Source organism: Dermacentor andersoni, chromosome 3 (genome assembly GCF_023375885.2).
Source record: "Dermacentor andersoni chromosome 3, qqDerAnde1_hic_scaffold, whole genome shotgun sequence".
Lineage (NCBI taxonomy): Eukaryota > Metazoa > Arthropoda > Arachnida > Ixodida > Ixodidae > Dermacentor > Dermacentor andersoni.
Window position 1 is genome coordinate 64,475,368 of NC_092816.1, and position 27,726 is coordinate 64,503,093.

The window sequence follows — 27,726 nt, forward strand, 5'->3', positions numbered from 1 at the left end:
TTCAAGGTGCGCAAAGTATATACGTACGCTGGCGTGTCAGTTAAATCCGCCTTGTATATAAGCCGATAAGCCCCTCGGTATAGCATCCCTTATCACGGTCGCTACGTAACGCCCGCTCGCGCTTATCTTTCCAACTGATCCGTCAGAGGAATCCAGATCGCTGGGAAACAACGCGCTCACTCGCTCCCTTATTTAATATGCATGTCCGGCGTGGCATCTCGCCGCTGCTCTATCCGAATCAAGGCGGTATTACTAGACGGCGAACACCGCCCGCGACGTTTATTGATCCGTCTGCGCCAATCTCATTGGACGCTCTTGTGCCGGCTTCCGGTCGCCGACGTCTTCCGGTGACGTCACGCTCCGGATGGCGTCACGCGCGGTTTCCTCTCTCGCAGCGTCCCTATTTCTCCCTATTGTGTACCCTCTGCACCGCCGGTGATCACCACTGAAGGGAGCGGAGGGCCTCCCGTAGCTGTGAATATTTTGTTTGTTTTGATTTCGTGTTACATCGAGTGGTCCGATATTGCGAGTAATCCCGTTCGGTTTGTCACTCTGTCGTTTTGTAAACGCCAACGAGGACTGTCGCTCCAGCCTATTGTGCGCGTATCCGTGTCAAGTTTATGTGAACGATGTCGTTTTGAAAATTCATTCATTGGTATCGACGAATAATTTATGCGAGGCCTGTCAGGTAAAACAGCTTCTAGCTTTTCCCCTCTCTCACGAAATTGAAACTATTTCCTCTTTGTTTCTCGGCATCAGTACAATCGAAACTCTGTTTCGTAACAGCAAAGAGAATATACGTTTCGATGACATATGATAGATACTTGCCTCGTCTACGCAGCGACCTTAACTTATATTATTTACTGTACATAGGACGTTAACACGAGATGCGTTATAAAGCTAGCTCACGTACCTTTCGAGAAGCCGGAAAAATAGCTTGTTTTGAAGCCGCGATTGGCCCGTCACATAACAGGTAGCTGCATCTATTGCCTGGTATCTCGCCAGCTCCTCTGGATCAGCGCCACATGGCGCATTCTTTCCTTTTACTTGACCACTCTCAAAGAATTATTGGTCGGCACTGCTTATTGTATATATGAGTTCCGACTTTCGTACAATCTGCCGAGGTACCAGAATTCACCTCCTGACAGCGCTTTACTCAAACCACTAAATGTAGGTACTATAGGAATGCTCTGATTGAGCGTAACATGTGTTATAATATAATAGTAAAAGCGTCGTGCTCGTATTGACATAAGGAGCGCGCCTATTGACAAGTTTTATACGTCGTAATTAAATGTATAGTATTACTTATTACTAATATGAAATGACACGAAAACAATAAAATATTTTAAAAATCAAGGTTCCAGCTGTTTTGTTAGAAGGATAACACGTCCGCTTGCTGACGAAAAGAAGACATAAAAATAGAGCATAGAGTAAATAGTGCACGCATACGTCGCATCACAAACAGATGAGGGGTATTCTAAAGGAAACAGACTATTCTTACGACCACGAGAAATGGAGACAAAGAACCGCCCGCCAAGGGAAAGGTTATGGATGTAACCTAAAAGGAGAGAAACACATCACGTGCTTGTGGGCGTCTTTGTGATTGAGACCGCAAGTGGCGTGTGGCGATTTCACCTGGAACCGTAGTACCGCCTCTCCGTTCCGCGAGAAGAACGTCCGCCCTACTCTCCCCACGTTCCGTGCTCGTGCGCAGAAGCGTCGTCCCTTTTTCAGGGGAAAAGAAAGGTGGGTACGCTCCCTCTTTGGGGAGTGAGGGAGGGCTCAGAAGGGAGAGGGAGGCCAGACATATTGGGGATCGCTCGGGGCCGGCGCTGTTGACTCCCGGACTGCCGCCATCTGTGGCCGAGAGGCGCGCCTTCGCGAGCACTCGCTGCCTTTCCCAACCACCCCGAAAAAGAAAGGATGATTCGGATTTGACCCCCGTCGTCTGCACCGCTGCATCTGTCGTCCCCACTCCGTTGTCGTCGAATTTCGATCGTCCACTCGTGCACCGAAAGGATGCCGTCGTTGCCACCATGTCTTCCACATTGAACCGCCTCTGACACACCGTCGCCTTCGAACGCAGGTCTGTGCTGCCTACGCTGTCCTCTGCGCTACCGTTATTCGGCCGCGTTCTGGCTCTTATTTATATACTATACACCTGTGCTCGATTTCTTCTCGGGCGCCGCCGCTTCTGGAGCCGCTTTATATTACGTCAACTTATCTGGGAAATCTGAACCACATTCCAGTTTCAGAAGCCTTCGGCATTCAGTTGTGAGTCGTGCTGCGCAAGCCGCCGTCTGCTGCGCCTGCCGACAGAAACGTTCGCCGGAGTCAGCGCTCCAGGTTTAGGCCTAACAGCAGCTCTCCATATTTTTACGTACCAGCCTTTCGTAGCCCGAAACCTAGTTCGAACTCTGTGTAGGGGCGTACAAAAAGAACTAAACCGATAAAAACATGACTCTTCGGCAGTTCCTTTCTGAAGGGTGGCGATGTCTACAACGCATCCTTTTTTACTGTACCTCCCGTGACACTCTTGGAACGAATAGAAAGCTACATCTATGCTTGTTTTCCCGTGGGTAGTTGTAATTAGTCTAATTGACGTGTGTACGCTAGCCAGTAAGTATGATGGATGCTTGTTTTATGACTCGTAGTCGATGCTCATTTATCCATTTGCGCTTCGCTGAAGAGGAAAAACATGTTTTCGCCGCGCTGTTTCTTAATGTTTTGCTAATCTGTCGCTGAAGGTGGACCGCGGCACGTCGATGATCACGCCTCCGTGTGTCCGGGTATGGTTCAACGAAAGCCAGCCACGTCGGTGCAACTTCGAGAGAGCACATATTGCCGGCAATACATATCGTCCCTTTCTAGTAGTCACCGCGAGTAATGTGAAAACATATGGCCAGCCCTGCAGCGATCGTCGTAAGAACGCTGCTGAACACGCCGCGTGCCTTGCCATTCTGCTTGTGTTACCGTGTTTTCTTCACTCGCGGTTGACCTTGCCTACGGGCGCTTTAGCCTATGCAACTGAGCCGCCCGGCGGACCGGTGTTATTGTTACGTGAGCAGCACAATCACCTTTCTTTCGACGTCGCGTAACGTTATGCTTTTGTCCTACATTTTGTAAGCTGTCGTCGTAACTTTCCTGTCTGCGACGCTGTCCTTGAATTCGCGGTACTATTTGCCCCGCCTGTCATCTGCATTTGTGTGTTTCGCACGGTCTTCGCGTCTGCGTTCGTTTTGCGTTTTGAGTTGCGTTGTCGCTTGCTCGGCGTGTTGGAATGGGGCGGGATTCTTTCTTTGGAACAGCCGACGTTGCGCTGTTCCTTCCCAAGCGGAATCGAAGCTTTCGAGCGCTCATTTATCGCCATCCCGCCGCCGGCCCACGCTCCGCTCTTTTATTGTTGTGTTTGTTTCAAAGATGGCGGCCTTCACTGCGGCGCTCGCACGCTATGCAGAAAAAATGGCTTCTCAGGGGGGGGGGGGCACGCACTTACAGTGTCGTCGCGCCGCATGACTCATGTGTCGGCGGGTGTCCGAGTCGCCTTGCGAAATCGACTCGACATAGTAAGTATCGCTGGTCTAGTAAGCAGCGCATTTGGCAATACGAGTGAAGGAGCAAACGAAGGTTTAGGCTTAAAAATCTCGCATTTTCAGCACCGTTTATAGTGAAGGGGGCGTTTGCTGCTTTTTCCATACGGTTGTTTTTGCTTTCTTCTCTCCTGAATTTTGTTCCGTATGGCTTCAATTTTTCTCTCTGATTTCGCGAAGGATATGATGCGCGGTGCACCGCTTTAAATTTCCACGTTCCTTTAAGTGGTTTTGATCATTTGTTCGTTGCGCTTAATTAAGTGACATTTCAAGGTCGTGATATATCTGTAATCAGAATGGCAGCTGGCTCACCTACTTTTGTTTCTGGGGCTCTCTATCGAGTGTTCGGTCCAGAGCACTTTGGAAGATTTGTCTCTACATGCCCTTGACAAACACTTGTGCATATATATGTTTGACTCTACACATTCACATGTCACAACAGTCTGATCTCTGAGGTCTTTTATCTGTGAATTTTCGTCGTACTTGTTGATCAGTTCATTCCAATATCTTTCAGCAAGTTTGTACTGCAGTGAAAATTTGTTTGTATTGAATGCGATGCATCTTCTGTAGCGCAAATTTGTGATGTTTAAAAGTGGATCACAACATTCTTTTTGTTTCTTTTCGTTCTGTATCGGTGACTTACACATAGCTTTATAAAAACAGAACTGAAAAAAAAAGTAAGTCTAGCTTATGTACACTGGAATTCACAAAGCATTGTTTTTTTATGCATTAATTGTTTGCCTGTGCTGTTCATTATAGTTAATCACATTAAAGAAGCCTCCAATAGCCCCCACCAACTTCTCACAAATTAAGTATTTTAAGTCTCTCTGTGCTGTCTCAATTCAGAGAATGCAACAAAATTTTCTTTTTCTTTTCGTACACAAGCAGTAGATATATCTAATGCATTGTCTGGAAACCAACTCAAGAACGACAGAAACCAATTAGAAACCAATTATCTGTTTAGAAATAAATTATTGAAAATTGAAACAGTGTGGAGTGGAATGAACACCATGACTGTTTCTTTGCTGTGGTGCCTCTGTACATTTCAGCTTTAGTTTGTTGCAGGTCATAGGTATACTATTGAGCCATTAGAGTATTCCCTGAAAGTATCACTTCTAAAGTCCCACTGGTTGGAAACTTACTATGCTGTGGCCTTCAGGTGTTAGCACCTTGGATGAATTCTTACTTTCCCTTTTTTTTTTTTTACTTAAGGGAGTGAGACTAAAGAAATAAATAAATGAAAGGACAGCCTATTATTTTATAATATGGTTATTTGAATTAAATGATGACTGCTGCTTGGTGACAAGTCCACTTTGTTGTTGTCATTTTGCAAAAAAGAAAAATTATTTCATTATTTTATGTTCACCACTTTAGCATTAATGTTGCACAGAGATTGAAATTTTATCTGTTTTCTCTCTATAGGTATAAACTATAATGTAGCATAGATGTAGTCACTTCTTTCATGCCGGAGAGACTATGCAAGTACATAGAATATTCGTAGAAATTTTCCCTATTTGGCTTCTTTGGCATTTAGTTACATGAATAATTACTTGCACATTACTGAATTACTGATGGGCAGCACTTGCTGTGATTTGGTCTCGTCGTGCATCCGACGTGAACTCCCTACAACCTGCCAGCGTGCAACCATGGAGGCCAACCACAATACTTGTTGACTAGAACCAACACAAAGCCACCAAGACAGCTGTCAGTCTTTTGACGAATAATGGTGACAAATTATGGGTGTTGAAAAAGCAAACATATTTAAGAGATTCATAATGCAGTCGTGAAGCATTTGCTGAACAGTTTTGAGAAAATATGAGATGGGCTTCGGGGTGAACAGTACAACCACAGGGGTGTGCTGTTCCCCGAACTCGCCTCTCCGCTCATGCAAGGAAAGATATCTCAAGAAAAAAAGAAAGAGAGAGAGAAAAAAAAAGGAACACAGACAGCTGCGCAACGATACAGCTACTGACTGCAAGTCGTAGCACCCACTCTGCTAATGTATGCTGCAACAGGCAGTGAAGCGAACAAAAGACCAGGGCAAGTTAGCTATTACGTTTAATTTAAATGTATTGTAGTGAAGAGGAATGCCCGGCGCAGGATATTTTGAGGTCTCCAGGAGAAGCCCTCATTCCCTAATTGACGTAACTAGACTAATGATGATGTCTAGGGCAACATGTTCAAAGACTTATCTATGTAAACTAGCGTACAGCAGACGTAGAGCAAGTGACCGAACTTTGCGTCGTGAGCATGCTGTTGTGGTTCTACCATTCCAGGACTAAAGTTAAACTGAAAAATTACAGCTGAGCGCATCATGCATTGGATAAAACAAATAATCGTGAAACAGAAAATTGTCATCCACATGATTGTACAAGCTATAAATAGACCGACACAGGTGTCTCAGAGAGAAAGCTTCGCAGTTGATGAAAAAATAATTAGTTCAAAGGAAATAAAAGTGGGCTTAAAGATAGCTTGCCCAGAAGGGAGCTGAAACCACATCTTTTGCATTACACGTGCAGTGATTTACCAATTCAGCTACTGTGGCAGCCTCCCTAGCTCCCATCCGCTTTCTTTGGTATTTGTATATGTGCCAAGATTAGCCCTTAAAATGTTAGCCAGCACCACTGATGGCCAAGGCAGCGTACATAGAACGTCCCTTTTTGAACATTGACATCTCATAGTAACTGAGCAGGCAACTATCCCATAAACCCTCAGATTCCACCTCATGGCATCATGGCATGCCCTATTGTCCAAGTTATCTTTTTGGCCACCTTCATTTTCCTTTACCTTATTGTGTCTACATTTCGATTGAACGTAACAGTTAACTTCGCCTATGCTTTCCCTGGCTTCATTGTTTATTACTTCATCTGGTCGTGGCTAATAAAAAAACCAAGCCCCTCGGATTCCTGTATTCTCCTCACACTGAGCCAGTGTGTATATTTTGCATCCATAGGTGGAATAACTTTAATGAAAAGCATTATTATGCATGGCTTTGGCTTCCTGATGAGTCAAATCTAGTGCAACTGATACCACAGCGCTGTATGCACACAAAATGAGCAAGAAAGAGTAAGAGGAACCAAGGGGCTGAATCTTTAGTTAGCTGCAACCAATGAATTCAAATAACAATGAAGTCAAAGAAAGGATAGGGGAAATTAAAAAAAGAAGTGAAATTAAAATGGACAAAAAGACAACTTGCCATTGATGGTAGTTGAACCGATATTTTCTGCATTGCATGTGCAATGCTGCAACTAATGGTACAGTCAGGGGGTGGCACACTGTGCATGTGTTTAGCCTGTGTTTTTCTTGACTTCATTGTCTGTTGATTTCCTGTGGGTTTACGCAGTAAAGGCACAGAAATTAATGCAGAAATGTTGCAGAGCATGCAATGTTAATTGCTATGACTGACATAGGATGCAAACATGTATGTCAAGACTTATATGTGAGACATATCCAGGGAGGCATTGTCACTCCTAATAGTGAAATAGCAACAGCAGATATGTCATCACACTTGCTCGCATGACATTAGGGGCTTGTAATGCGACACTGCATGCCACCTGTGGAAGCCGAAACCAAAAGCATGACATGCAGAAAGACTCACCGAAAATAATGTGGTGCATGCCTGCTCGTAGGAGACTGTAAAGAGAGACTGTAAAAGTGCATGTGCTGCTTCAATTTTGTGCGCCGATTCCCATTTATATACTCTTTCTTCTTCCTTGCTATCTTTTTAAATCCTATTTCCCTTTTCTCCTGTGCAGGGTGGCAAACCGGACTTTTTCTGGTTAACCTCCCTACCTTTCCCTTATTTCTCTCTCTCTCTAACCATCGTTAACCATTTACTTACTCCGGTGTTTCTCACGTGCAGGCCGAGCTCCCAGCCATCTGTGCCCACCTCCTCGCCCTTGTTTCTCTTGAGAGGAGGTGGCCATGTCGTCTGTGAAAGTGGCAGTGAGGGTGCGGCCCTTCAACAACCGCGAGACAAGCAGGGACTGCAAGTGCATCATTTCTATGAGTGGGAACACAACAGGTACATATGCTGTAAGGTTGTCTATGTGCTGTATTGTCGGTATCATGCAACCTCAAAAATACTATATTGTTATGGAGCAGTGGGGCATTGTGTGACTATGAACAAAGACGATTTGGCGAGAAGGGCTTGTGGCTGGTTTGGGCAGCCATCTTGTGTATGCAGCTTTGCTGCAGCTTGTAAATACCTTGCAAATACACCTATGCTTCAATAATTCTGCCCTGTGGCAGTATATATTATAGTACGTTGGCCAACATGTTGACCACCATTTTCCATGAATAAATTTTTTTTTTCAGTGAGTCTGTCACACTAGAACAATGACAATTGTTAGGCTACAGACTGAGATTATGTATCCCAGCAGTTTCTGTTGCTTTTCTGTGATGCAGACATTGACAATATGCCATTCTCAGTCTTGTCCTAAGCGGTGCAGAGTGTGACGCCAACCTTAGAGTATAGTCTGTTACTTGAGAAAGGTTGAGGTGACAAGCAAAGGCTCATTTAATAATTTTCGTTTAGCATCAGTTCTTGTAGGTCTTCTCAGTACCACTTCTCTTGTTATGAAATAGCAAAATTGCTGTCCTAAAATGTTTGAGTTGCTGTGTCTGGCTGCTCTGAGATGTTCTCTTATTCAAGTAGCTGCATGGTAACAAATGTTCATTATGCATATATAACACTGAAACTGTTCTTCTTCTTTGAAACACTTTTATTTGTGTTCACTTACTTGGCGATTGTTCCAAGGTATCTGTATCAATGAAGTGTTTTTCAGCGCTTAGTCTGCACTGTATATTGGAACAATTTTCTCAGCATGTGAGTGAGCACTGTATTTACTGTATGTGAGGAGTTGAACACTTGTGCCACGGCATGGAATTGAGAAGTGGGCTATGTTTTGCAGCAATCACAAATCCCAAGGCACCACCCGGTTGCAAGGAAGCCGCAAAAAGTTTCAACTACGACTATTCATATTGGTCCCATGATGTAAGTTTGCCCCCTGTCTTTTCTTGCGCACTGTGCCTCTTATGCGTAGAGCTGCATGCTTGGAAACATAGGTGAACACATGAAAACTCTTTGCTCACACGAACACGTGTTTTAGATATCTGGCCAGGAAAACATGCTCTAACCTGAAGGGTGTGCTTAATACCAATGATGCCACGACGGCAAGCGAACAGTTAAATCTGTGCAAAATTTTTTGAGTGTATTATAACAGTTTATAGATGATAGAGGATTCGTATTCTGTTTTTTATTCTTTTAATTTAATTCATATTCTTTAATTTGAGAACCTCTGCAAAGGGTTTGCAAAGCTATTGAGAGCCAATGATTGTGTTTGTCATGGGTGCAACACAATTATACTGGAGTCATGTGTGTATGTAACTGTTGTTATGCTCTAGTATATTTCCGATTCACTGTTGTCCTGCTTGCATCTGCAGTGTACAGCACTATAAACTTAATTGTTCCTCGTGAAGGGCAGATGAAATTTAATAAAATAAAACACAGAATGTAGTGCGCAGGTCATAGACCAATGCACTGTATGTGTTGTTGTCAGTCACATGAATCATAGACTGAAAGGGATCTGTGATCAGGATGTGATTCTCAAACTTTTTGCTTGCAGCCCACAGATGTTCACTTTGCTACCCAAGACAAAGTCTATGATGACATTGGAGAAGAGATGCTTTTGCACTCCTTTGAAGGGTAAGGGAAATATTCACAAACAGGTTGTGAGGATGCTCATAGCAGTTTCTCTTCATCTTAAAGCATGTACAAAACAAGAACAAAGGTACAAATAAAAGTGCATTGGTGTGCTTGTTTTGTTTCCACTGTTTAGAACCTTTAAAATGGGCCTTAACCAACTCATCAACCTTGCCATCTTGCTATAGCTTTCCTTGTGCAGTCATTTGAAACCAATGTTTTCGTGTGGTTATGTGTGCACAGCAGGCTACTAATGACAGCATTGTGAAATTCGGGCATCACTTAACTTGCATGATAATTAGACCATGCTCATTTCATAGTACAGTCCTACCACATAATGCAGAGATACTGTGCTTACGGAATGTTTACTTCATATGGAACATTTACTTCACAACGTTGATTTTGGAGTGCCTAAGGTAAAAAAAAATTCTGTAGCTGTTTGAAGAACAGTCTACAGGCTACAGCTAGTGCATCTGAGCCAGTGAACCTTACCTGCCTTCTTGATTGTAGCACTTCATGTCAATTGACTTTCTGACTTCTGTCTCATACAAGGCGGTGTCTCTGGAAACTTAATAGAGACATACTGTTCTCCTGTTTTTTCTCCCCTTTGGGCAGGTACAACGTATGCATCTTTGCCTATGGCCAGACAGGTGCAGGGAAAAGCTACACCATGATGGGGCGTCAGGAGGAAGGGCAGGAGGGCATTATCCCGCACATCTGCAAGGACCTCTTCCGCAAAATCAAAGAGGACGTATCCGAGGACATGCTCTACTCTGTTGAGGTGAGCACGGAGGATGCCTCCCTGTGCTCATAACCGTGGGGTCTGCATGCTGTGTTTTCAGTTGTGTGGCACCAATCGTACTGGAGATTTGGTATTACCCAAAGGTTGTACGCATTCTCAGTGCACTTGTAAAGGAGCAGAAGGTGGATTGCAAATTCTCATTAACTCCACAAAGCTCAAAATATCTTCTTTTTTTTTTTGGTGTGCTGAGTGTACTGGGCTCAGTAATTTGCTGTGCCAACCCAAAATCTCATCCTTGTCACCATTGTCGCAGCTGAAGGAAGCGTTTGATACAGGCACTTGACCATCGGTAAGAAAAATGCAAATGCAGTTTGAATACCTAATGCAAGGAACATAACTGCGCGATTGATATGCTAGAGTGAGATTCCAGTTGTGGATACATCAGCGAACCAATTAGAAATTAATGTTTACTATGCTAATGAAGTTTTTGCTTGGATAACGTTTCATGCCTTCTTTTGTACGAGTCTACTCTCTATGGCCAGAAATAATGGCAAACGATTTCTTCGAATTTTCCTTGATGTAGATAAGTGATTTAGGGCTTTCTGGTGTTAAGGAACCCAAACAATGGGGCTAGTGCTGGAATTAAAGTGTACAATTCTATGCAAATGATTGATGTTTGTATTGCATGTAGCTTGTAAACCATGCAAATGATAGTTCATAAGTTATAAGAGCTTCACCCCGCTGTTAATTTTCTGTGATCCAATATTTAATACAAAATTAACAGCACACATCACTCTGCATAGTAATTTACTGTGAACAAAATATGCGTTATCATTGTCTATGTTAGTGCTATAACCAAAGTGCTTGTAAGATCTTAATTTAAATGCAGCCAAAGGTAAATGGTGTGCTGTTTGGGTTTGTAGTCACTCATGGTTCTAACCCTACTCCTCCATCCTTGGCTGTGATGAAAGGCTGATCTCTAATGGAGTGTTTGATTGCAGGCTAGTGGAATAGTAGGCTAGTGGAATAGTAGGCTAGTGGAATACATGCTGGGTTACAAAGGAGGTTAGTATGGAAAAGGCTAACTTTGAAAATGGTAACTTATGTAGCAAACTCATAACCTGCATGTACACTTTCTTAAGCCATATGGATTACATGACATTGCTGACAACAAGGCCACATCACATTAGTCGTTTTTAAGCAGTGGAATCTGATTAAAAAAAAAAGATAGGTGTGAAAACGGTGTCGAGGCAATCTGTGCAGGTTCGTTTGCTTGCTATTAAGAATGGGCACCTGGTCACACACACAAAAAATACCTCTGGCCACTTTCCCTTTTCCTAATTTCTTTTTGCTCCACTCTACTTAAGCAGGAAGGCAATGCTGTTAATGAAACCACTTCAAGTTCTTTTTGAGGTGTTCTAGGCTAAATTGTACCAGCTAATCATAAGCATTTATGCTTAAATTAGAAAAAAATATTGTTTATACGACTTTGCAAACAGTGTCCCTTCTCCTCCATTTACTAATTTTCAACCACTCATGAGCGTCTGTATTAAAAAAAAAGAAAGGAAAAGAAAAAGAAGAAAGAAAAAAAACACCCTGCACCACCAGTACTATTGTTCACTCATTTGCGTGCTCCATTTGCCAACGTAGCACACTAATGACAAGACAAGTGGACGAAATGTTAAACTGGTGTGGGAAAGTAAGGAAAGGAAAGGGAAGTTGGGAACAATGGGAAACACGGATGAATAATCGGTTCCGCTCCTTCTCCCGCCCTTTTTTCGACCTTTACAGCTTTGTGACTGTCGTCCTGGCTTCTTGCCCAACTGGTGTCTTGGCCGAGTGCCCAATGCGGAAGTGTCATTTTCTGCTTGGCATTTTGTCTCTCGCTGAGCCTTTAAGGAATGCCGACTTGGCTCCTCTGTGACCTCAGCACCTTATTGTTGCTCTCTTTAAGCTTCTTTGTGTTATTTTTTCTCAACTTTCGGTCTTTTCAAGTTTGAAAACTGGCACTCTTTTGTTCTGGCTCCCTTGAACATGTAGAGTAGGGCATTGGAGGCATTTATTATTAGTGCATGAGAGGCATTTATCCTTGGAGCTGGGGCACACAGACTGTTTGACAGAGGCATAATGTTTTCAGCTGAGTTAACTTGTTGACTTTCGGTTTCTTTATAACGAGTGAATCCATGTGCTAGACTTGCAAATTTTGAAATGTTGTGATGTTGTGACAGAAAAGAATGGCATGAAGGTACTATGAGTAATATTTACAGAGTTTATAAACTGATTATTATGTTGTAAAACTAGCACAATAGTACTTTGCATCCCTTATTGAATCGTGGTGCTTTGGCTTTCAGTAGCGTCAGTTTAAGTGGCATGCACAATGAGAAAGCACAGGCCTTGTAAGGCGGGTTTTCAAGTTTTCTGAAAGTTATGACCTCCAAGGTTTCAATCCTTTGGCTTAAACCAAGCATGCAAACATAATGTCAATACCATATTTCTCCACAGCATGACATTTAGCTTGTAAAACATGTAAAGTTGGTGCATTTTATGTGTTCAGCATTTAACTTTTCAAGTTCATTGGCTTGATTTCATTTTGGGGTTTATTATGGTGGTTGTTGCATGTAAGCGTTCCCATTGAACAATAGCTTTAATGTGGACTCAATTCTGCAGTGAATGTGGCGCTTATAATGATGTTTATTACATATTATTGCTACATGCCGAGTCTTGCATGAGCAATCTTGCTTGTGTGCAAGGCTACACGGTCGGTAAGTGGTAGAAACAGGCCCTTAGAGTGTGTGACATGGTTTTGTTTTGGAGGTAGTGGTGATGTTCACATTGTACTCTGTGCAGCAGCTTATGATCCCAAGATATTCTGAGGTTGTGTGGCTTTTCCTGAGGTTGCATAAGGTTTTTCTCCCAGGCGAACCTGTTACTTTATGTGACCATAAGAGGTCACTACTGTTCCCCTTAGCTACACCTTAACTGTGAGACATTGGGAATGATATGATGATGTCTGTACATGCCTGTGTCGACTTTACCTGGTCTCTTGACAGGTGAGCTACATGGAAATCTACTGCGAGCGAGTGCGGGACCTTCTTAACCCAAAGAACAAGAACAACCTACGAGTCCGTGAGCACCCTCTGCTGGGTCCCTACGTGGAGGACCTCTCCAAGTTGGCCGTCACCTCCTACCATGACATCCATTCGCTCATGGATGAAGGCAACAAGGCCAGGTATGTATGTGTGTAGCTTTAAACACTCCACTGTCCACAGCTAAGTTTGAAATTGAAATTTTTGCTTCAGTAAAAACATTTGAGGCATCTAACCTATGGCCAGCTGCCACATAATAACTTGTCATGTGGCACCATGTACATTGTTGTTTTGACTCTGAAAATGTTGGATCAGATCATAGAAACATAAGAGAACAAAAGTTATGGAGTCCTGGTTGAAGGTGACAACCAGGTTTTGACCATCACGTCCCAGCAGGATATTCATCCTCTTATGGATGAAGGCAACAAAACCACTTCATGTGCACTCTCAGTTGAACATTAGCATGAAACTAAATTTGTAATAATTTTTTGCACTTTCATGACAGAAATCAAAGAAAACTTTTATTTTCTTGTCTTGCAATTTCTTCTGAAATTCTAACTTAATTAAATGTAGCTTCATATGTGTAATCTGTCACAGCGGCTGCGAGAACATAGGGTTATTCCACTCAGCACAAGGTTACGAGATGAATCCTTGGCTACAGGCACTGTACTCAAATAAGGACAGAATGCAAAAACTCCTACTTTCCAAATTTTGGCAAATTTAAAGGAGCCCCAGGTGTCTTATACAAATCTAGAGCTTTTCCGCGCAGTTTTGGTACAACTTTCCAATTTCAGAACCAACCAGTTTTTCTCAATGCAAGTTGCTTCATTGATTCAAAGATATCTTTACTATCACTGAATGCAGGACTGTAGCAGCCACCAACATGAATGAGACCAGCAGTCGCTCACATGCTGTGTTCACCATCATTTTTACCCAAAGGAAGACGGACAAGGACACAGGTCTTGCCACAGAACGGGTAAGTTGAGAAGTCCAGTTCCAAGAACAACAACATTCGACTAGGAAGGATATGCTTAACCGCACTTTGACATCTGTAGAACATGTGTGCAAGTTTCTTCAAAAGTTACTTTAAGCAACAGTTCTCTTGTAAGCTCGATTTTCCACTTTTTTGTTTGATGCTAAAATCTCTAAATGGTTTGTGGTTGTTCAGCTTTAAAATATTTTTTTAACAGTCAGACCATAAGACATGCTAACAAATGAGGAAACCAGTTGTGTTAATTACCAACAAGACTAAAATTTTGCATTTCTTGAAATATAGATTGTCGTGACAGTTGTTTACAACATATTACATCATGTGGATTCAATGTGTAATTTTTGGTTAAGAAGTCTTGGGAGAAATGGGGCATGGAAGATAACTCAGATCATTCTGTTTCATTTTTGTACAGGTGCTTTTGTTTTGTTCACTGTCAGGTTTCTACCCTTGCTTTCTAACATGCAACATTACGAACTTGCTCCTCCTGTGAGCTTTTCAATGATTGTGATAGTTTTACAGAATAAGTGTGGATAAGAAAGCGTGGTATGCCTTAAACTAATTTTCACTAGTATTGCTTGTGTGTAATATCACTGCATGCTTCTTTCTGACTGAAAGCATGGTGGAACTAATTATCTGTGCCGTTCGCTCATAATGATTGTGCCACTCATTATGATAAGTGCCTGTCTAATACATCATGTATTAGAGGTGTAAAGAGTAAGGCAAGGTACAGTGCCGTGTACAATTATCAGTTGGATTTGCTAACTTTGTCATGAATGAAGTGTGCAGTTGGCCATACGTTGTTGTGAAAGTCTGATTTCTCACTGCACCAAAACCATGGCATTACGAGTGGTGACAGATTTGGTTAAGTGCATCACCTGAAACTGCTGTTCAGTAGTCGTCAGCAATTGATTATGGCACATACTTTGTAGGGTGTAAACTCAAAAAATGGATAGAAGTGTCACCTCTGCTGTTGTGTTTTCATCCCTCAGGTGAGCAAGATTAGCCTGGTGGATCTAGCTGGAAGCGAGCGGGCTGATTCCACAGGGGCCCAAGGAACTCGACTGAAGGAAGGAGCAAACATCAACAAGTCGCTTACCACTCTGGGCAAGGTCATCTCGGCGCTTGCTGAAGTGGTACTAATTCCTTTTGCATTCATCTCACTTGGCATTTGCAGAATTTTATTCTTAGTGTTATTCACTCTTTTCTCACAGACACTTTCTTTGAGTATGACCACTAGGGTCTGATGGTGGCCGGGGTCTCAAAACTGAGGCATATCACACCTGTTGATAATTCGTGAAAAGTATTTAGCTTAGTTATTATTTTTATCAAGACCAGTGCTGTTCTCATGCGAGCTTTGGGGAATGACTGATCAACTCTGGTGGAGTATTGGGACTGAGAATCATGACATTGTGCTCTCCTCATAATTTTGTAAAATTATGTTGAGCCTAATTTGCTCTTCTTACCATCCCGTTTCTCTAAATATACTTTTTCTCAGCTTAATGGAGCAATATTGCACCTTTTTGTTTTTCTTTATTCTTCAAATTAAACTGCTTATCTGTGTTCATCTGAATATTCTATAGTTTATTTAAATGTGTTCTGCACAACTATACAGAGTGACTTTAGAAGCCAATTGTGGAATCTTTCTGTACTATTCTATTCTTTATATCCTAGGGTTATCTAAGCTTTCTTTTTCAGTGAAAACTTAAGAGCGTAAAAAACATACTCGCATATTTGCACACATGCACACAAACATTCAAAAAAGGCTCCCCCCCAAACAAGTGCTCTTGGGTGGGGAGTTTCTTGGATGTTTGTGCGTGCGTGCATGCATGCATGTAAGTGTGTTTTTTGCCCTCAGGCTGTTTATCAAGATGAATTAATAACTATCCCAGCCACAAGTTCTCCTCTCTCATTGTTTCCGAAATTTTGAGAAGGCTTTAACATTATCCATGTCCTTTCTTTCTACATGCATCGGATGTGAACCAGGCGGTGAGTACTGTTGGAATGATCCTGATCTGCCTTTTTCTTTCGCTTCAGTTTTGTCTATTATGCTTCTTAAGTCATACTTGGCATATCTAAAGTGTGCAGCTGTATGTATTCAGGCTGACAGAATGATGTAGCTCTAGGAATTGCTGGATTTATTACTGATGACTCACACTTTTCTGTTTTTACTTGTAGGCGACCAAGAAAAAACGCAAGGGTGACTTCATTCCCTACCGGGATTCAGTTTTGACCTGGCTTCTAAGGGAAAATCTGGGTATGTTGATAACAGTGTGCATGAGACCTATGTTTACGACACCTTGTTAATCGTCATCAGTGGATTAACCATACATGGGTTTATTTGCTTCAGGTGGCAACTCGAAAACAGCCATGATTGCGGCAATCAGCCCGGCCGACATCAACTATGAGGAGACCTTGAGCACGCTGAGGTGAGCTCTGCTGTGCAGAGAATTAACCACTCAACATCCAGAGAATTGGCCTCTGTTGGTCACCTTCATCTGATTTAAACCTATGACTGAATGGAATCTACACTATGTCATGGCTCCCAAGAACTCATTCACAAAACTCACAACACCCGGACCAAACACTGTGCGACTGCACTTTGCTGAGAGCTGGCAGAGGCGATGTTTTGCCAACCAGAGCCACTCCATGTGCTCCGGTGATGTAATGATGTGATGTCACTAGTAACGTGTGACGTACTCAGGGAGAGGTCTATTGAATTTGTGATCATATAGTGCAATGAAATATATGCTTCTTTAAAGGGCCCCTCACCAGGCCCCATAGCAAATTCTGGTTATACACTGAAAATTGTTGTGTCCTCTAGGGAGCTTTCTGCCGCAAAAAATTTTTCAAATCGGCTCATTAATAGCTGAGATAGAAATATTGAAGTGCCGCGAACCCGTAATTTCAGGAGGCAAGATCCACTGCATAGTGAGACACTCTCTCCACTCGCCCCGTCTAGCCTCCAAAAGCGAAATTCCTTCCCTGCGTTCTCCCATACTCGACCATGAGGATTGCATGACGCATACGTCACGGGCCCCACCTTCATTATTTTTTTCTCCTCGCTTTATTTTTTTCTCGGCACTGCGCACAGGTTGTTGTGATTGTCTGGTTTCGTGCAGCGCACAATTTTGCATGCTGTGCACAAGGACACATGACTAGAGGTGTAATTCAGTGCTACACGAATACTGAGGCAGAACAAGCGGATCGCATAGCATGATAACGCGCTGGAACTTGGTATAAAATGGCATGGTTTTGATACCTGTGCACGTGACTGCACGACAGTGGGAACAAGCAGACAAAGTGGAAATGCATCTCTCTTGTTTCAGCGCAAAGTAAAAAGAAAAAAAACCAAAAAAAACCATGTAGACATTCCATTTGTATGTTATATTATTTCTGTAAACTTCAATTTGTCAATTCAAGTAACAGATCACACAAATAGCAGATGTTGCCTTGAATGATTCTCGAAGTCATGTGTCACCACGGGTGATGTCACACTGCGGACCTGAGTACGTAGGTGCAGGTACACGAGTATGTCACTGTCTGGCTTGGAGCGCGGTTGCCACGAGGGAAAAGGAAAACGGCATTCAGATTGAAATTTCAGACCTTTCCGTGGCACGTAGCAATGTAATTCTTTGCAAACACGATCGTTAGTGCGCATTGTATGCTGTGCGCTTGTCAGCTCAAAATGGCCAGACCTGGTGAGGGGCCCTTTAAGACTTCCACAGTCATACATATAAAACAGGTAACAGGGGAACTCAAAAATAGTTATTTGCTAAACACCCTGTGACAGTGGCCTAACTAGTGGCTTCACTGCTTTGAAATTTCATCTGCGCTCCTGTCATTTTGCCAAGTGGCACAGTATAGGCTTTATACTTCTTATTTTCAGTTTTTGTTGCTAAAGGGTAAAGACAAGGTTATCCAGAATGCATTGCATTAAGTGGAATTCTGCATAGATGCAGGCATCAAATACAGCAGACACTCTTTAGTGCTTACCTAAAGTGACTTTGAGCTAACCAAAAATGCCTGCCCCGCACAGAAAAAAAGGAAAGAAAGAAAGAAAGAAAGAAAAACTGTTCATCTTAGAGCCTACCAATTGTGTGAAAGGTGCTGGTGTTGTCTAACCGATGGCGATGATTACTTTGTGTAGATCATAACGCCCTTTACCTAAGCCATACTTCATTATTAATGCTCGCATGCAGGTATGCTGACAGAGCGAAGCAGATAGTCTGCAAAGCTGTCGTCAATGAGGATGCCAATGCTCGACTCATCAGGGAGCTCAAGGATGAGATTTCTCGTCTCAAAAACCTGCTGCTGGCTGAAGGGATCGATGTTGATGGTGAGCTGCTTTCAGATTGTGCTTGGTTGCAGCCACGTGCCCTGTTTCTTTCTTTTTGCTTAAACGTGGTTATACTTATTGCGGTTAGCCTAGAAGGAACAGCATGGGGTCATGCCACTTGGGTTAATAAATATGGGTAACATGGTGCTGAACTTAAGCGTAATCACTTGTATGTTTTTGCAAAGGCTACATTAGCTATTGTGATCAAAGTAGGGCAGTATATATTTTCCTCAAATGCTGTGCATCCTTAGGAAGAGTCACTGTGATATTTACGCTGCTATAATATTATGGTACTGCTTGTATGAGCATGTGCTGCATTCTTGATAGTATGGCATATTTATTTTTTTGTAGGCCTTTAGTTAATGCAGGGTAAATGTCTGCACCTTTTGACTTCTGTGGTAGATTTTTTCTGTATAAATATTCTATTTAAGAGCAAGCTGTGGCGGCAAGCAAACAGTGCTGTTAGCACATACTTGCTTACTTTTAACATAAGATGTTAATGAACAAAACCTCTTGTGATACTGTTGAAGCTTAGGCAAGCTGGTGTGACATTCTTTTTCAATAGTGCAAAGGACAAGGACGAGATGTGTGCACATACACAGTGCTGAACTTACAACTGGTTTTATTGAGGTGATTTCCACTGCTTAAGTACAGTGGCAACCAACCTCGAATGAAAATACACAAAGACGCACATCTTGTGGCAAGCTCTAAGCGAGGCAAACTGGTCACTGCCTCAATGACCGGCTAAGGGAACATAACAACGTGAGCAACGCCGTATCTGGTCATCTGGTCATCTGGTCATCATTGCAGAGACTGCATGAAAGAAAGAAAAAAGAATAAGAAAGCGCCTTGTTATCCCATTGTCCGTCAGTGCAGCGTGTTGTCAGATAATCGCACAAACATTGCCAGAGAGACTATTGAAGTCTATGAAATCCACAAATGCAAAGACAAATGCGTAAGCGCCGCCTCAATATCTCTGTCAGAAAAAGAACTGCGCTTTCTTGAAGGTAAATAGGAAACACGTGCACAGCTGTTCATGTGTCACTGTAGCCCTGTGCTCAGGTACTGTCATTTCCACCAATTTTGTGTGTCTTTGTGTGTTTTCATTTGAGATTGGTTGCCGCCATATTTAAGCAGTGGAAATCGTCTCAATAAAACCAGTTGTAAGTTCAGCGCTGTGTGTGTGCACTCGTCTCTTCCTTGTCCTTTACGCTGTTGAAAAAGACTGTTGTGATAACCGGTTATCGTTAGAGGTGGTGTCATTGCATTGCGTAACCACTTATAGTATGCTGTTAGGATGACCATGCATTGGTGTAGATGCTTGTTGCACAGAAAACTTAAGCTTAGCTAATGTTGCAAAACATGGCTGGTTGCTGCTCTTTAGGCTAGGACAGCAACCAGTAAAGTGCATTACTTAATTGAGCTGTAATGTTGTGACATGGCAGCTGACGACAACATGAATGTGGAGACTGGCAAGCGGAAACCGCACCTGTCCGTCTCTGCGGCCTCGGAGAATGCAATAGAGCAGCTCCAGGAGTCTGAGAAGCTTATTGCTGAGCTCAATGAGACCTGGGAAGAAAAGCTGAAGAAGACAGAGGCCATACGGCTACAGAGGTAGGCTACCGTCCTGAGTCATCTTGTCATTCAGCACGCAGGCAGTGCAAAAATCAAATAGCAGGAACGCTTGTATTTTGAAGAACAAGAATGTTGCTATTGCTGTAACCCTTCTCTGGAGAAGCAGTTCACCAGAGTTCTTGATGAAGGCTCGAAACAATTCTGAAGCTATTGCATGTCTAATTAAGACATTTCTGTTTCTGTGAATTAGAGAGGACTGGTACGGAATTGCTGAAATGAGATTGGAATGGAGCCTTGCTTGTGAAAGGCTTATGTCATTAACGGGAGCCATTTTATATCACAGTATGTTTTTTTCTTCCTTTCCCTTGACAGGGAAGCGGTTCTAGCTGAAATGGGCGTAGCCCTCCGTGAAGATGGTGACACTGTAGGTGTGTTTTCCCCTAAAAAGGTGAGACTTGCTTGCAACTTTTGTTTTACTGTAATTCTTTGTTACATTATGTGATAAAGAACATTTAACAGCATCATGTCAACTTAAGCATGACAGTTTTCTTTGTGCATGCGTGAACTTTACAGCTAACTTTTGAAAGAAGTCCAAACTTGTGGTGAATTTTTGAGATACTACATTGGTTATGAAATGCCTGGTGTATCCCCTTTGATATTGCATTACTTGCATCTAACATGAAAAAAATATACATGTTTACCTCCATGCTTGTGAAGTAGAGCTATGGACATTCTTGTGCCGTTGTTATAATACAATGCCTCTGTTGGGTTGCATGTTATTGGCTTGAACGTGTTAAAAAATAATTGTGGTTGCTGTTGCACTAATTAACTATATTTCATCATTTTCTTGACAGACTCCCCATTTAGTGAATCTTAATGAAGATCCGCTCATGTCTGAATGCCTCTTGTATTACATAAAAGATGGGATAACAAGGTGAGCAGTGCTGCGTAGTTTTGTGGCTGTACGTCTTGTGAATGTACTCACAGCATCTGATATATACATAACGTGAAGATCACTGGCGAAGCATCAAACATTACAATGCACTTGAGTTGAATCTAAGGTCTAATGTAAATTCCCCGTGTAGACCAGTCTGCTCAATTGCAATGCTTCCCCACTGTTTGGTTGTGCAGTACTAAAGGATTTCGATACTGATTACTAACATCTGTATAACTGATTTGTCTAGTTTAGAATTGACCTTTCCTAGCTCCTCATATTATCGTTGTAGAAGGGGTTAGGAGCTTGACCTTTGGTTTTTGTTGTATACATACGGTGGCATGTAACTGCAAAACCAACTACAGCTGTTATATGTGAACAGCTGCATATGAAAATGCTTGTACAAGGGCACAGCTTGTTAGGAAGCGCATCCACTTGCTGTTTGATGGTGGCGTCACGAGGACTGTGCAGCGTCGTGAGAGTTTTGAGGCATGTTGATATAGTAGCTGATAAAATGGTATGAAAAAGAAAAATTGCCACACCTTGCCAGTGCTTCACACTTCATTAACAGCATTCTTTAGAGCACTGTAATGTCATGCTCTGCAGTTGAGAGGTCTGTGTGAGGGTATTCTAAACCTTGAGCAGAGAATGTCGTGACTCGTATGCGTGTGTGCCGCTGTTCTTTATAACCATCCAATTTTACTGAAATACGTACTAGCTTCAACAATGCTGCATGGTTTTAGTGAAACAGTTGGAGTGGGAGTGGTCTGCAAAGACAGGAAAGTGGGAACTAAAGGTAAAGACAGCTGTATTGTTGCTGGATGGAGCCTTGCCTTCAATAGCTGCATAAGACACGGCAAGTCTTACTGCACGCAGTGGTGTTATTAGCCATCACAATAAACGCTACACTCTTTTCATGAAGCTGCAATAATCGTAATGTATTTATGTTCGTCTCTCTTTTTTTTTTTTCAGAGTGGGAAGGCCGGATGCAAATGTAGCTCAGGACATCAAACTTAGCGGCTCTCAGATTCTGAACGAGCACTGCTGGTTTGAGAATAACGAAGGTATTTCAGCCTGAATTTTATTCATTTTTATAGCTTTCACTAAAATCTGTTTTGTGCACTTGCATCTTGCCATGTACTACGCTTACTATTGCCGTTTTTTCTGTGCATGCGTGGGTGAATGATGTGTGATCCAATTGCCTGTGTTGCTTGCAGTGACAATGGCTAACTAATTGGTCAAGTAAGGGAGCTCATTGAATGTTGAGTGAACTGGGAATGCCTTAAACTTGTTTTACTCATTCACTAATGTTAATATATTTTAGGCAAAACCTTTATGCTATTAGGGATGTACAAATAACAGTTTTTGAGAATGAATTGAATACAAATCAAATAGTGCCAGAAGCAAATTGAATCGAACACTGAATATTTTTCTAATAGTTTGTGACTAATGTACAGCCACCATTGTAATATCAAACAGTATTATATCCTGGTACTCGATCGCAGCATTAAAAAGTTTCTGTTGTTACTGTGCACATTAAAAGGCACGCTTTGCTAAAAGCACAAAGGGAGCATTAGCAACAACGAAGTAGTTTGTTTACAAACTCGGGCCTATTCGGAGCATATGCATTCATGCATTAGGCAGCCGTGTGGGCCAATTAGTATTAGCATAAATATAGCACTTGATCGCATCTAAACTATAGGTTTGTTGCTCATATTGGAGACATTTGGTGAGGCAGAACAAGACCTCTTCTCACGGCTGCAACTACGCAGGCACCGTCACCCTGTACCCATGCCAAGGGGCACTCGTCTATGTCAATGGGCGGGAGATTGTCGACGCCGTTCAGCTGAAGACTGGCTCTCGAGTAATCTTGGGGAAGTCTCACGTGTTTCGGTTTCAGCATCCTGAGCAAGGTACTGTTCACACTAAGTTGTTTCATTCTACAAAAATATTTCCATGTGATGTGATGAAAGTTATATATTTGTGTTTCTATTAAATTGCTTTTGCAGCACGGGAAAGTAGAGAGCGGAAGTCACCAGTTGAGGTGCCTGAAAGTAAGTTAATCTCTCTGTTCATTATTCCTTTCGTCTAATTTACTTGTTTATTTTTCTCGTAGACAGAAGGCTTAAAGAATAGCGTGCATGTGTAATAAATAATTTTTTAGAGCTAAAGTTGTGTTTAACCTTTATCCTAACCATAGCACCTTTGTGGAAGAGCGCTTGACTTCATTCCTGTTTGTGAGCCATCTTAAATGTTTCCCAGTGTTGCTAGGCAACCTGTTCATTGAGTGCAACTTGTCTTGCTAATAGGGCAGTCACCTTTGTGCTAAATATGTATTGTTATGTGTTTGCAGCCAAGCTTGCTTAATGTTTGTGTCTATGTTTCAGAAGCCCAACCAGATGAAGGTGACCGCCTTGAATTGTTGACCTCAGGCAAGAAGATGGATGACTCTGTTTACTCAAATGGTAAAAACAATTGCTGTGTCCATCATTATTTGTTATTTCCTTTAGCAAGCCTGCTTCACATGTTCAAGTACACCTAAGGTTGAAACAGCACATTCTGGGTCTTTCTGCAAGTTTAATTTGTGCGAAATGCAGGATGCAGATGTAAGCAGCTATGCTCATTCTTGAACCTATTTGTGTTATAATTATCAGCATTATGTTTCCTGTATTCTTTTTCTTATGTAATAAAATGTGAAGGTCTTAATATTATAATGTACCAGTAGGTTTTTAATTTACACAGGAAAACAATTCCCGTCTACTTTGTTAGCTGTCTTGCACAGAATGGGATAGACAAGTTTAGTACTACATTGCAGCATGTGGCATTGTTGTATAATATCAAATAAGATTTAATCCGATTTGACTGAATCATTGCTTTTAGTTTTAGTAATTAGGCCTTTGTTCTTTGACCCTGGTGGTGTGCTGGAGAATCTATGCATATTGAAGAGTGCTCATGCTTTATTTTGAGCAGGTGGAGAGCCGATGGATTGGTCCTTTGCTCAACTTGAGCTGTTGGAAAAACAAGGCATTGATTTGAAGCAAGAAATGGAGAAGAAGTATGCATTTCTTTTTCCTTTTTTTTACCCTTACCCCTGTCTTTCACGGACGTTCACAATTTTGTCACAAACTCTCATATGCACTTCTGTTCTTTCAGGCTTGTAGCTTTGGAGGAGCAGTACAAAAAGGAAAAAGAAGAGGCCGACCAGCAGTTTGAACAAGAGAGGAAGGTGAGGGCATACATAGATCATCATGATCATGATCATGAATGATCGTTTTATGGTCATCGTGGCTGGAGGATGTTTCAACAACTTAATACCCTTGCCACACAGGTGAGGTTAATGCCATTACAAGAGTCTAGAACCTCAAGTTTCTTGATATCATCATATCTAAAGTATCTGCCGCATGTCCATTTTTAATGACATTGAACATCATGATTACGATAGCTGCAGTGAATGCAGTACATTTATTTCACAATTGTAATATAATTAAATATAGTTACTTAGCAGGCAAAAGTGCAGCAATATGCCACCAAAAACATTGACATGCATATTTTATGTAAAATTATTTTAGACTACTTCTGAAATGTGTTTTGTCATGTGCAGCCATAACTGGGGCTAACTAGGGAGTAAGAGTGGCACATTCGATGACCAGATGAGTTGTGAGAATGCACAATATGTGCCACAAGTGACATCAGGTTTTAGTGCCATTAAGCATGTTTGTGTGGGACCACATGAACGGTTGTAAACATTAATGGATTGAGTAGCTAAAGATATTTTTTGCTGTCCATGTGGCACAGGTATAATACCCATTGCAGCACTACTAGTGTAGAGGCTGTGTTCCTTAATAGCACAGGGACTGTTAATTTCAACCACCATTACAGTGGCCGTTTTGAAGCTATTAGTATTCTTTTCACACGGTTCCCAAAATGAACCAACACCAACTCACCCAGCTTTCAGTACTACCAAATGTAGTATTGATGATAGCTATTAGTAGTATGACAGGGGTTTGTGATGCAACAACTTTGTCATTGGTGCAACAATCTTGTGCTGTTGAAACCTATTTCAGACATATGAAGCCCACATTGAGCGTCTTCAGCGACAAGTAGAGGAACAGTCCATGATTTCAAGTATGTACAGTGCCTGCACCGTAGACGAAACAACCACTGCTGAAGACGACGCTGTCTGTAAGTTTCTACTTTATTACAGCTTTCGCTAGCCAATTGGACAGGATTCTGATTTATGGGCATAGTATTTAAGTTTTAAGCTACTCTACAAAAATGTGTGTGCTAGACTTAGGTGATAGGCTCTAGATGGGCATTGCACTTATGTGATATATGCTGCAACATGTAAACTCTATTTTCCCTAATTGAATGCCATACAAATTAAGTACAGTATAACATTGTTCATACGTTCTGAAAAAAAAAATATTGTAAGAAAAAACGTACTAACCGGGAAAATTTGCCATCCAGAGTAACTAAAAAAAATTGACTCAACTATTGTTGACATCTTGCGTAATGTTAAGCATTGCGCAGATTGTTGCGGCAGGCACGAGATGCCCACGTGCGTTGAGCTGGTGGTGCTCCGCCGGCCCGAGACGAGATGCGTCTTTTTGTTTTCCTATGGCGTGGTGTTTGAACACGGCGACAGGAAACCGAGACGAAATCGAGCCGGTGGGAGAGGCCGGATGCTGCCGAAGCGAAACGTGATGCCCACATCACGCCGCATGCAGCAGGGAATGGCAGTGCGTTTGGAGTATTACCTACTAAAAGCATGCAGTACGCTACCAATGGCACTACAATTCACACGCTGTGAAACAGATAGGTGAAGATGCTTACTGCAGTAGGATTGGCGATGATAGCTGCGAATGCGATGTGCAACGGCCCCGGAGAAGATTTGCTGGTACAGAAATGAGGAACTGAGTGCGCGCTGGTGTTTTCACACAAGACGGGCAGGTGAGTATTGCAGTGAAGCTTCCATGGCGGACACCTATATACCATTCTCGATCGCGCATGCCTTGCACATTTTCTTGTTTACATGGGATCTAGCGGCCGGAAAATGTATCATATGACCGCAGTTTGCCAATGTACTGAACGTTGGTGTTGAAAAATTGTTCTACGGGAACTTATGAACTGGTAAAAAATGAGTGTAACTCTATTGGGTCATTTTTTCGTGTGTTTTTGATTGCCAACGTTGGCGACGGGAAACAGGAAAACATACGTAACGAGAACGTATCAATGAGGTTCTACTGTACTTTATGTCTATAATGCAAATTTTGTCACACCTGTTGCTTACATAACCTGAAATTGTCACCAGATTTTATCACTGCTTTGGTTATGATTAATGCTGAGTTATGAGTTATGACTATGCTGGACTAAATCTGGTAGGGTGTAATATTGTAACAAGCATGAACAGTTCTTTCCGAAGTGCATATTTGCACCTATGTGTGTCTTAAGCCGATAATGATGATAATATGATATGATGATATGATGATAATGATGACATCGGTCACAGTGTCAACTTCTGTGTCCTCCTTTTTCCCTGTCTGTCTTCTGTGTGAGCTGTACATGATACATAAATGTGCCAAACCAGCTAGCCCTTCAGCACATCCTCATTAAGGCTTACAATTAGTTGTTAATAGGTGCCTGTAAGCTCTTCATTCACTCTATTCTATGGTTCTACACCATGCTATCCTTGCCTCCTCATGCTCCCACATAGCTCCAACTTCTAGGCTGTATTATGCAGGTGTGAACAACATATCTTAACTCCTTGTGAATATTGCACTTGCATTATGTTGCACCACACTACAAAAGAGGCAGGCAGGAAAGTCAACTTGCAGTATTGCTCAATGCCCAAGTATGGCTTTCTACTGTAGCTCTGGCACTTGCTTGGCAAGCACAGTGCAAAGAATAGGAAAATAAAAGTGAAGCTGCAATTATATTTGGGCAGACATCCTTGGTTTGACTCTTGTGATGTCTACTTATGCAGAGATACAAAATCAGCAGACTTTGTGTGAGCTCTTCGTTTGTACAGACTGGATATGTTGTTATTTTCGACCAAACTCGCGCAGTTGACCAGCCCTGGAGTGATCGGGAGTACCAGGTCGCCGCTTGGGCCTTTCAGAAATGGAAATACCACCAGTTCACATCTCTCAGGGACGATCTCTGGGGCAACGCAATCTTCCTCAAGGAAGCCAACGCCATCAGTGTGGAACTGAAGAAAAAGGTAAATATTGTCAATCATTAGAATAACCTTTCCATCTTTTAAAGGGACCCCAAAGAGAAACACAACATCAGTTTATACCGATAAAGGATTTTTTTAAGAGTCAATGTTTGTTATCTTGTGGTAATAGGCAGATTATTACAAGAGAAAATGGCGGTCATAGTATAGTCTTTCGAATTTCGTGTTGAAAGCCCAGTGCTGGTACTTCAGTGTGATGTTGTGGAATCTAAAGTATTTTCTTGTATTTGGGCCACTGTGGCACCGTAAATGTTCTTGAAACTTGCGAAGTTCAGCCTTGGGCTCTTTTAGAATACAACGTAGTCCATCTGTACTGGTAACAAGTCAACGAGACCCGTTAAAAAACCATGACATCACGGCGAGCTACTGTGAGAAGTTTGAGGCAGTGTTGCCACCCGTCTTTCGTTTTTGTGTCTTTTCTGGCTTACCACAGCTCCTCTAACAGTAAAAGTGGCTTTCTTTTGGTAGTGCAGCAGGGTATTTTACTAATACAGTCCAAATAATTTTTCCATTTAGTGCTACTTTAATGAACC

The 27,726-nt window shown here is 42.1% G+C and overlaps 1 protein-coding gene across 2 annotated transcripts in view; it reads left to right on the plus strand.

Moving 5' to 3' along the window:
• Nucleotides 1–1,805: 1,805 nt before the first annotated feature.
• unc-104 (kinesin family member unc-104) overlaps nucleotides 1,806–27,726 on the plus strand; it is a 64,998-nt gene continuing 39,077 nt past the window's right edge. Inside the window, exons 1-22 of one of the 2 annotated variants that reach the window (XM_072287184.1) lie at nucleotides 1,806–2,086; nucleotides 7,453–7,614; nucleotides 8,504–8,586; nucleotides 9,218–9,297; nucleotides 9,910–10,075; nucleotides 13,087–13,265; nucleotides 13,987–14,098; nucleotides 15,103–15,246; nucleotides 16,289–16,367; nucleotides 16,461–16,539; nucleotides 18,313–18,449; nucleotides 19,895–20,063; nucleotides 20,397–20,472; nucleotides 20,879–20,958; nucleotides 21,931–22,022; nucleotides 22,731–22,871; nucleotides 22,968–23,012; nucleotides 23,346–23,423; nucleotides 23,929–24,013; nucleotides 24,112–24,184; nucleotides 25,023–25,140; nucleotides 27,024–27,178. In XM_072287184.1, coding sequence (XP_072143285.1) covers nucleotides 7,515–7,614; nucleotides 8,504–8,586; nucleotides 9,218–9,297; nucleotides 9,910–10,075; nucleotides 13,087–13,265; nucleotides 13,987–14,098; nucleotides 15,103–15,246; nucleotides 16,289–16,367; nucleotides 16,461–16,539; nucleotides 18,313–18,449; nucleotides 19,895–20,063; nucleotides 20,397–20,472; nucleotides 20,879–20,958; nucleotides 21,931–22,022; nucleotides 22,731–22,871; nucleotides 22,968–23,012; nucleotides 23,346–23,423; nucleotides 23,929–24,013; nucleotides 24,112–24,184; nucleotides 25,023–25,140; nucleotides 27,024–27,178 — 2,271 coding nt within the window. In that variant the 5' untranslated portion in view covers nucleotides 1,806–2,086; nucleotides 7,453–7,514. Of the gene's footprint in view, nucleotides 2,087–7,452; nucleotides 7,615–8,503; nucleotides 8,587–9,217; nucleotides 9,298–9,909; nucleotides 10,076–13,086; nucleotides 13,266–13,986; nucleotides 14,099–15,102; nucleotides 15,247–16,288; nucleotides 16,368–16,460; nucleotides 16,540–16,571; nucleotides 18,450–19,894; nucleotides 20,064–20,396; nucleotides 20,473–20,878; nucleotides 20,959–21,930; nucleotides 22,023–22,730; nucleotides 22,872–22,967; nucleotides 23,013–23,345; nucleotides 23,424–23,928; nucleotides 24,014–24,111; nucleotides 24,185–25,022; nucleotides 25,141–27,023; nucleotides 27,179–27,726 lie in introns of those variants that run through there. The other variant, XM_050194250.3, reaches the window with a different exon arrangement.